This window comes from Nicotiana tomentosiformis, chromosome 12 (genome assembly GCF_000390325.3).
Source record: "Nicotiana tomentosiformis chromosome 12, ASM39032v3, whole genome shotgun sequence".
Taxonomy (NCBI): Eukaryota; Viridiplantae; Streptophyta; class Magnoliopsida; order Solanales; family Solanaceae; genus Nicotiana; species Nicotiana tomentosiformis.
The window spans coordinates 134,245,055-134,255,572 of NC_090823.1; the positions used below are offsets into that span (position 1 = coordinate 134,245,055).

At 35.4% G+C, this 10,518-nt stretch overlaps 1 protein-coding gene across 4 annotated transcripts; it reads right to left on the minus strand.

Annotated features, from left to right (window-relative positions):
- Nucleotides 1-2,004: 2,004 nt before the first annotated feature.
- Nucleotides 2,005-8,696, minus strand: LOC104100949 (serine/threonine-protein kinase BSK7-like). 4 transcript variants are annotated; one of them, XM_009608321.4, is made up of 13 exons: nucleotides 8,559-8,696; nucleotides 7,589-7,695; nucleotides 7,077-7,231; nucleotides 6,765-6,982; nucleotides 6,232-6,367; nucleotides 4,790-4,923; nucleotides 4,577-4,682; nucleotides 4,318-4,403; nucleotides 3,778-3,966; nucleotides 3,373-3,525; nucleotides 2,820-2,933; nucleotides 2,457-2,717; nucleotides 2,005-2,375 (listed from the first exon to the last, which is right to left on the minus strand). In XM_009608321.4, exons 3-12 carry the CDS (start codon nucleotides 7,153-7,155, stop codon nucleotides 2,475-2,477), a joined length of 1,458 nt encoding a protein of 485 aa, XP_009606616.1. In that variant the 5' UTR covers nucleotides 7,156-7,231; nucleotides 7,589-7,695; nucleotides 8,559-8,696; the 3' UTR covers nucleotides 2,005-2,375; nucleotides 2,457-2,474. The 4 variants fall into 4 exon arrangements, with proteins under 4 accessions (XP_009606616.1, XP_070047755.1, XP_070047754.1 ...); XM_009608322.4 differs by having other exon boundaries at nucleotides 2,238-2,378; XM_070191654.1 differs by having other exon boundaries at nucleotides 2,005-2,717; nucleotides 7,077-7,221.
- Nucleotides 8,697-10,518: the final 1,822 nt, after the last annotated feature.

Genomic DNA, 10,518 nt, shown 5'->3' on the forward strand with positions numbered 1-10,518 from the left:
ATGCTTTGAGTCTTAAACTACTCGGACTTTAGCATTAATAGTAGCTACGCACGAACTCTCGTCACCTCGTGCGTACGTAACCCCCACAATTAGTAACAATTATTCAATTTAATCCCTATGGGGTAATTTTCCTCTCACAAGATTAGACAAGAGACTTACCTCGTCTTGCTCCAATTTAATCCACTATAAGGCCTTTTCCACGATTATCCAACTCTGCCTGGCTCGAATCTAGCCAAAATAATTCGATACAATCACTAAAAATTATAGGAATCAATTCTATAAGAAAATACTACATTTTAAATAAAAATTCCGAAATTAATTAAAAATTGGTCCGTGGGGCCCACGTCTCGGAATCCGGCAAAAGTTACGAAATCCGATAACCCATTCAATTACGAGTCCAACCATACTAGTTTCACTCAAATCCGACTCCGAATCGATACCGAAATCTCAAAAATGCGTTTCTATGAGATTTCTAAAAATTTCCCAAATTTAAATCTCAAAACACTAATTTATGGTGAAAACAATGATATACTTGTATATGTAGACCAAATTCGAGTTAGAATCACTTACCCCAATGTTTTTCCCTTGAAAATCTGTCAAAAGTCGCCTTTGCTCAAGCTCAAATTCGTCAAAAATGGCAAATGGGACGAATGTCCTCTGTATTTATAACTTATAGCTCTGTCCAGCTCGATCAAGGAGCTCGATCTCGGGAGCTCGATCTCAGGGAGCTCAATCTTGGGAGCTCAATCAAGGAGCTCGATCTTGAGAGCTGGTCATGGCCTCGATCAGGCCTCGAGCCTGGGACATGGTCATGGCCTCGATCAAGTTCGATCTTGGGTCTTGATCCTGGCCCTCGAGTCTTGCCTTCGATCATGGCCCTCGAGCTGGACCTTCGATCGTGGCTTCGATACTGAGCCTCGTCCCTGGCTTCGACTCAGGCCTCGATCGTGGGCTCGATTTCTGGGTTCGATCTGGGGCTCGATATCTGGGTTCGATTCGGGCTCGATCACAGCCCAGAATATATAGCAGAAGGAAAAATTGCAGCAGCTTTTTAAGTACAACTTTTGAATCCGTTAACCATCCGAAACTCACCCGAGGCCCTCGGGACCTCAACCAAATATACCAACAAGTCCTAAAACATCATACGAACTTAGTCGAACCTCTAAATCACATCAAACAACGCTAAAACCATGAATCATACCCCAATTCAAGCTTAATGAAACTAAGAGTTTTCAACTTCTACATTCGATGTCGGAACCTATCAAATCAATTCCGATTGACATCAAATTTTACACACAGTCATAAATGACATAACGGAATTATGAAAATTTTCGGAACTGGATTCCGACTCCGATATCAAAAAGTCAACTCATCGGTCAAACTTCCAAACTTAAATTCTTGTTTTTAGCTATTTCAAACCTAATTTAACTACAGACTTTCAAATAAGGTTCCGAACACGCTCCTAAGTCCAAAATCACCATACAGAGCTGTTGGAATCATCAAAATTTTATTCCGGGGTCGTTTTCTCAAAACGTTGACCGAAGTCAAACTTAGCACTTTAAGACCAACTTAAGGAACCAAGTGTTCCGGTTTCACCCCCAAACACTTCCAAATCCCGAACCAACCATCCCCGCAAGTCATAAATCATTACAAGCACATACATGAAGTTTTATTTTAGGGAACGGGGTTCTAAAAGTTAAAATGACAGGTTGGGTCATTACATAAGCAGTTCTACTAAATTTATGTAGGTTAAAATACTATATACTCCAATAATAAAAGTTAGTAATGATAATATTTATTAAAACGAATAAGAAATAAAGAATTTCTACGCATAATCTTATAGTATGGACAACCGTGGCAATGAATGCTCCAGACCCCTTATTTCACATCTTATCTCTTTCTTTCCATAATTTGAACAAGAAATTAAAATCTGGGTCTTCGAAAAAATTAATAAAATAAGAAGGATTTAAAAAAAAAAAAAAAAAAAAAAACTCAACTCAAGTGTGAGCTACAATCCCTATCTAAATACCACAGCAATAATCTTGGGAAAGGATTACAACATTAGAAAAAGTTACATCCGTTGCAAATACTTAAAATAAATATTGTAAAACTAACCTCACAATAAAACCAAAAGCCACAATTTACATGTAGAAAATCTGCACCCCTAAGAGGGGAAAGACAAAATAGATAGTTGAGCAACCATATAGCACTGTACAAAAATTACAGCTGAGTTTCTCCCCATCCTTTCCTACAGATCTTGTATCTTTAGGAACCAATGGCATTGAATTATTGCGAAAGAATTCTTCATACCTATAACACAATTTACTCACCATTGCATACATGGTAGGTGACAGATCGACAGCGTCTCTAGATTTCTGCTGGAAAAAAACCAAGAAACTTGTGTGATTTATATACCAAGAAAACAAAGAGAACAATCTAAAAAGTAATGATCATACAGGCGCCATTCGCCAATTTCAAGTTGTGTTCTTCTCTTCTTCGAGTATGGCAGCCTCTCTAAGTGTGACTTGTGCCTCGTTTTCCCTCCCCAATGTGAAAAGAGAAGCAGCTTGCAAATACGATGCGATATGCCAAACAGGAGATATTACTTGTGCTTGTACTGCATCGTTGAGGGCTTCTTGTGGCATATCACTCATGAGATAAGACAGACTCCGATGAGCGTACACAGTTGGTGAGACCATGGTTCCAACATCGATAAACTGCAAGAGCAAGCAAAGTAAATAAATAAAGATAAAGTTCAAAAATAGATAATCCACATTATATGGTACGATGTAGCATAAACATTATGGCGGATTTCCAACCTTCGTATAGCATTCAATGGCAGCTCTAAAATCTTTGTTCTTGAAAGCAACATCACCCTTTTTCTTTGAGTTCAATGTTTCCAGCATCTGATCTGTCCACATCTGAAATGAAAGCTGCAAGCAAGAAAAAAAGTGTGATTATCATGAGATGCTAATAATTCGCTTTCGAAAACATATAAGCTTGGATATGATCACAATATGAATGATCAACACGTTGAAACAAATGAATCACATGCATGGTGGAGCCAGAATTTGAAGCCTACGGGTACGGGATTCTGATCCTTTTAAGTTAATGGGTCCTAAATTAATAATTTATAAATATTTAACGAATTTTTAAAGATAAATATAGGGTTTGAACCAAAACTACTGGGTTCGGCCAAACCGTAGCCCGACACTCTAGCTCCTACCCTGGGTTTATGTTGTCATGCTCAAGTACCCTATATTAAGAAGACGGCATTATTTCTATAGAACAGGAACAAGTTATAGAAGTTCAGAAAACATGCATTTACAAGATCAGAACATCAGTTTCAAGAATAATAATTGATAGACAAACCTCAGTAGCTGCTCCCTCATCATCTTTGTACCCAAGCGTGTCTAAAATCTCATGGATGGCAGTCAAGTCGGTTTTCAAACAAGCTTCACCAAGTGGAGATAGAGACATAGTTTCGCCATCACGTGATATACCCATCAATACATGAGAGGGAACCTGAAAAACAATTAACTAAAACTTCAATCCAGCTAAATTTTGTTATGTAAGAGATGATTTATGGCATCTTACTATCAGCCATTGTAGATAAGTGAAATCAAGTTTATGGAAAATACATATAAACCGAGATGCTTCTCACCAAATTTTAGTTACTGCTTTCGCTAATTTTGGATAACTACTGTATTATAGAAGTATTTAGATACTGATGGAAGAAAAATGCCTAGCCAAAAGGCATAGAAGGAAAGCACAAACCTCAGCTTCTTTTTGAAGAGGATATAATGCAGCAACTAATGACTTGAGATTCGGCCGCTCACGAGGCTCGTATTGTAGACATCTTGAAGCAATCCGTACCAATTCAGTTCCGTCATCTGTAGAAAATTGACCTTCCAAGCAAGAATCAGTTAGCATCTGAAGATTCCGGTCTTTTATCAGATCCAGTGCCTGACATAAGTAGATATACATATTAGAAGGAAAGCACCGGAAAGAATTGCATTAACTCATGAATGCCTGTATTTTGATAACCATCTCTCATCCTCAGTAATTATTTGATATATTTTACCTAAACTCTGGAAAAGTATAAATCACAATATCTTCTGTTTCAGTACACATCTTAAGTAAGAGTGGAAGCCACCCCAGCCTTTGTTAAATTTGATGTCCAATTTTAACAATTTTGCCAAGATTTTGTAGCACACTTATCGTCATGTTTTCTCGTCACGATAAAGTGTGAGCAATATGGTTGTAGGGGTCACTTAAATAAGAAATAAATAAATAAATTTAGCAGGAAAATCATACATGGCTAGGAGGGATGTGTTTTCCACTGAGAAGGTCAAGCAAAAGTGTCCCGAAGCTAAATATCACACTCTCTGGGGTGATTCTTCCTACAAAAGTTCAAAATAACTGAGTGGACGAACTATAACAAGTTCAATAATTCAAGAAAGGATAAATGTAATTAACACCATGAATTCAATGAACCCTCCACACTGAATGGATCGAAACAAAATCCTAAAAGGTACGCGAACACCATAATGGTCAAAGTGGGTGCTTTTGTTACCTGTCCTCAAATATTCAGGAGGAGTAAATGCCAAGTTTGTGCTGTAACTTTTTCCATCTCGACTGTTCTTCATCAAACCAAAACAAGAGAGTCGGGGATCACCATCCTGTGAAATATATGGAGGGGACCATAATAGGCATTTGAGTACTTGATTTGTGAAATTTACCAATACTAAAAACAATGTAAAGAATGAAGATGTAACAATCAACTTACTTCATCGAATAATATTCTATAAGCATTAAGATCATGATAAAGAGCACGCCCTTTGTCTGTACAATATTCAAGAGCCTGTGCAATATACAAGGCCACCCTTAACCGCATTGCCCACTTCATTGGTTGTGTGTCCCCTGAGTTAAGCTCTCACAGATGAGTCGACTGAAATTCATTAATCATTAACGAAGAAAATGTTATCTTTTTAAGGAAATTCATGACTTTTCAGTCTTCCTTGAAGCAATTAAATCAAATAGGTATCCATCTCATGCAATCTCATTTTCCACTTCCCACAATTGCTCTCTAGGTGAAGTTTGGATAAGCTCATGGTCAGGTTCTACTTTTCAAGTTCTTCACAATACCTAACCATGTGAAAACGAAAAAAAAAAATGGAGAAAAGAAAAAGAAAGGTACCAAGTTTAACTTTTCCAAACTGATTAACCTCATCTGTTTCTTTGACTTCATTATCATAGTCATTGCTTCCCACTCTCTCTTCTTCCCTCTCTTCTTAAACTAATCCTAGTGGAAAGAGAAAGCAACAGCAGTAGCAGACTAGCAGTGGCAGTGAATTGGTGTGTGAGCATTTGAATTTGCAGTTGAACAAGAAGAGGGATGATTCATTCAGAGTCTGTATAATGAACTACATGTATGGACATGCTAGCAAGCAAATACAATTTCACTTCAGAATTTAAGCAAATATATCTGAGGGAAATAATTAGAAACCAAAGAGTAACTCTTTTATAAAGTAAAATAAATGGGAAGTCATTCTTCTTCTTCTATTTTTTATGACGGTGGTGTCCAGGCCCAGCTTGTGCGCATCTCGACTATTCCACCGGGTACCTGCTACCTCCCACCAACACAGGTACCGGATAACTGTGCCCACTAAGGCTCACCTAGTGTTTTTTGCATGCGCTGGGGTTTGAACCTGAGACTCACGTTCTTCTCCCATTCATTGACCACTAGACCACACCCTTGTATGCAAATGGGAAGTCATTCTCTAAGATGGATACTAACAGGGAAAGCCATAAAAAGGAAACAGGAAGTCATTCTCTAAAATGGAACAGTGCATGAACCGAAGGCTTTGTTTGGGAATTTCAGAACAAGGTCACAGATTGGACCTGCTCTTGTTGTCTAGCTAGAATTGGAAAAGAAAATCCAGGTGCAGTCTCATCCCGCTTGAAGTTATCATTTTTAGCCAAAAATCTCGTCGATAAAGATAGTTCCGCAAATCTAGCATTCAAACATTTATATAAATAAAACATATTATAGGTACACAAAATATGTTTTACCATTGAACAAGTGGAGAAAGTAAAGAAATCAAAAGAAATGGTGATACATGTTTATGAGCATGTTTATCGGCAAGTGAAATAAATCTGAATTTGTTTCACTCCCAGTGAAACCAGTCCTGAGGTAGGAAACAAAAGTATCTGTGTGGAAGCACTTACAATGAAAAAGATGCTTTGCAAGTGTTTCATTGGGAATGAAGTCTGCAACTAGCAACCTCTCATCACCCTCGCAGCAACAGCCAAGAAGATTTGCTAACCTATTGTTGCGGAGTTGACCGACGGCCCTTGCTTCTTCCTGAAATTTCCCACATGAAGAGAGAAAATCAAGTTCGAATCTATAGCTTAACTAAGTTAAGCATTTGTCAGCAGATGAAACACAAGTTAACTACAGGCTACAAACTCATTCAAAAGAGTGCAACAACAACAACAACGACCCAGTAGAATCTCACAAGTGGGGTGTGGGGAGGGTAGTGTGTACGCAGACCTTATCTCTACCCGAGGGGGTAGAGAGGCTGTTTCCGATAGACGCTCGGCTCAAGAAGACATTCAAAAGAGTGCGAGCACTAAAAAAGCAGAGCTTATGGCATGCATTCATTTCTCTGTTTCCATTTTGCTGTTGATGCATCAGGTACATAATATAAGAAGGAACTAAAAAAATTTTGGAACTGGAACAATGCCAGCCAAATACTTACTAAAAACTGCCGGGAATCAGGCCACGCAGATCTGTTGAAGCGTTTAACGGCAACCGGTCTCTGGTTCTCCAGCTTTCCTTTATAAACAACATTTGGAGCTTTCACACCGTGTTCCGAAACAATATTCTCTACAGCAAATGCAGATGTAGCTATCCTGAGCTGCTCAAACGTAAACTCGTGGAATGCAGGCAAATCACTAACTTCGTCTTTTTCTTCATCTATTAGAAGCATGAAAATAGATAAGATTAACAAGTATTAAACACTGCAGGAGGATGGTGATATACAAAAGCTTATAATAAAAGATATACATACCAGGATTTTGAGCCTCGTGAATGGGGCCACTCTGTCCTGTCCAGCAACACGAGGCAAATTTAGAATATTCACAGCCCATTACACTAATAGTAGCTTCGAGTTTGAAGCACAACCCGACAAATCACACTTTCTGCTGCTTCAAGATCTGCATTTGGCTGCAAGAACCAGACGGTCAATTCAAGTGTATTCTGCTTCTTAGAAGATATCCGAGTTATTGAAACTAGAAATAGAAAGAAATAGTCAAGTTTTTTAAAGAAGTGCAACGAAATTGTCACTCATTAACAATTCACTTTGGAACCTCCAAATGCTTCCTGATATACCCAACAGAAACTGTACGACAGCACTTTTTCAAATCCAAAACTAAAAGCAAATAGACTAGTTGGAGTCGGCTATATGAATCCTCTATTTAAATTCCACTCTATTCAGGCGAATTTAATTCCAAAATCAGGAAAAGACCATATACATTTTATCAAGCAAATAGCATAAGGTTCAGAATCAACAAAAGGAAGTACCTTTAGCAGCAACCAGAAACACAAACTTCCTCTGCAAAGCAACCAATTCTTCCCCACCAAAAAGCTTCCTTTTTTCAACTGAGTCAACCAAAAAAATTTTACACTACCTGAAGTCATATAGGTCAACTCAAGTCAAAATCAAAGCTTCAAAGCTTAATGCATAAAACAATTCACATAAAAATACATAACCAATACACACCCATAAAAACCCATATACATATATACATGTATTTATAGAATATATAACTCAAGAAACCCAATTCAAAAATTAAAGCTTCTAGCTTAATGCATCAAAATCCACATAAAAACACACAATTTTATACACACCAATTAAAACCCACATACATATATACATGTATATGCAGATAGCTCAAGAAATAGATGAGAAAAAGCAATAAAAATGAATTGTTGATTCATTTTTCAACCCAAGTCAAAAAATTAGAGCTTCAGGCTCAATGCAGCAAAACCCACATACAAAACACAAAAACAACAAGAACCTAAAATACATATATACATATATTTATAGATAACTCAAGAAACCCAACTCAAAAATTAAAGCTTATAGCTTAATGCATCAAAATCCACATAAAAACACACAACTTATACACACCGACAAAAACCCACATACATATATACATGTATATGTAGATAGCTCAAGAAATAGCTGCGAAAAAGCAATAAAAATGAATTCTTGATTCATTTTTCAACCCAAGTCAAAAATTAGAGCTTTAAGCTTAATGCACCAAACCCCACATACAAAACACAAAAACAACAAGAACTACATATAGCTCAAGAAATAGATGAGAAAGAGCAATAAAAATGAATTCTTGGTTATTCTTCAACCCAAGTCAAAAATTAAAGCTTAAACCTTAATGCGCCAAACCCCACATACAAAACACAAAAACAACAAGAACCCATATACATATATACAAGTATCAATATATAAGTTAAGAAATGGAGAGAAACTAACCCAATAAGAGCTGCTTCTAACAGCGGAGAAGAAAGAGAAAAGAGTCAGCTGAAGTTGAGAATATATATACATATATATAATTAATGATTACAGAGAAGATGGATAGAATGAGAAATGTGATTGTACAGATCCCTTTTAGTGTGTACACAGTTGCTCCATTATTAGTAGTATACTAAGCACAAATTTTATGTTTCTTACATGATTTTCCACTAGCATAGACCTGTTTTTTTGCCTGTATTTAAGACAGCTAAGACCCATAATCATTTGTCTTTTTAAGATTAAGAAAAAGTTGTTTAGTATTTGACATAATTAGAACTAATTATTCTTACCTAATTGGTCAATTATGGCTCCCTACTTAATTATCTAGTGAATTCTCTTTATCAAACGCAGTCCTTTCATTTTTTTCCTTATAAACTGTTATGGAAAGATGTTGTCTCTTAGTGGGTCCTTTCATTTGTGGACAAATTATATTGGAATTATAACAAGAAATTAAATAATAATGAGATTATTTTGAGAATATATTTTTGTTAATATTTGTTTGATTTATTGAATAAAAAATGAGATATACGAGTATAATATAAAATATGTATTTAATTTTATAATAGATAAATTTGAATAAAAAATTTATTTTTAATTTTAACATTATCTTTCTTAAAAGACTTTGGGAGATTGGAGAAGGGGTAATGTGTCATTTATTGTTTATTTCGAATTTAGTAATCAACAAATTATTATCCCACTTTGAGTGTGATATAAAAATAATACCATAATTATAGTATAAAGAATATCGGGTTACCAGAATCAAAAGTTCAATTAAAAGTGGGATAAGATAATCTTATATTTTATTTCAAGATTATTATCCCTTATCTTTGTAATCAAATTACCCCTTAGATTATTATTAATTTCATTGTTCAATAAGTTAGATTGTGATTGTATTGATTTTAAACGTGGCTTAAACTCCAATTTAAGCATGTAAATTTTTATAAGACAATTAGTCAAAGTCATCCAAAGTATTTAGAGATGTCAATGAATTAAGTATGAGATGAATGTAGCAAAACATGACTCTTCGCTCCAAACCTCCAATTTTATATAGGAGTATTCTTTGGTTTGATTCCGAATAGTATAATCTATATAGTTTTCAAACGAAATTATCATTTTTAACTGACATAATAGTCTAATAGACCTTTGTACTTATTTCAGTTTGTCATCTTGGTCCCTATACTCTAAGAAGTTTCATTTAGACACTTTTACTTGATCAAAATCGATGTTTTAAACCCTCAACAATGCTTATTCCTCACTCGCGCTCTAACAATCATTACACATAATATCCACATCACATAATTAATACCACGTCAGAAAAAATAACCAAATATTAAAATTAAAGCTCAATCTTCCATCCTCAAATATTCACCAATATCAGTTTGACGAAGGCATGAAGCACTACAATCCCATTAAGATCCATCTTTCTACTCTGAGCACCTAAGTTTTAACTATATTTGAATTTTTATCACCTTCTACTATGTAAATATTTTTAGAAATTTAATATATATTTTTTAGCTTTGTTACACTTTTTTTTATATAGGGTAAAAATTAAAAATAATTTAAAAGGTCAATTATTATTATTAATATTATTTTTATTTTTATCTTTATTTTAAAATAAAATAATTTTTTTAAAAAAAGAAAAAATTAAATATTTTTGTAAAGTTTTTGGATGGGAATAAAAAAAATAAGAAAATTATAAGTATGGAATTAAAGTCTATTCTGAATAGTTGAATCCGAGCACATCTATGGTACGCTACTGGGACCAACTCCAAAATCTGCACAAGAAGTGCATAGCGTAGTATCAGTACAACCGACCCCATGTATTGGTAAGTGCCGAGCCTAACCTCGACGAAGTAGTGACGAAGCTATGACAAGACACATACACAATCAATATGTACAAGTATATACAAATACAAAGTAG

Excerpts from the sequence above, each read along its gene's own strand:
- LOC104100949 (XM_070191654.1), bottom strand. The coding sequence starts at position 7,155 with ATGGGCTGTGAATATTCTAAATTTGCCTCGTGTTGCTGGACAGGACAG. Across the intron at positions 4,404-4,576 it reads TCCTGAATATTTGAGGACAG|GAAGAATCACCCCAGAGAGT; the intron begins GTAACAAAAGCA and ends GAACTTTTGTAG. Across the intron at positions 3,967-4,317 it reads AACACATCCCTCCTAGCCAT|GCACTGGATCTGATAAAAGA; the intron begins GTATGATTTTCC and ends TACTTATGTCAG.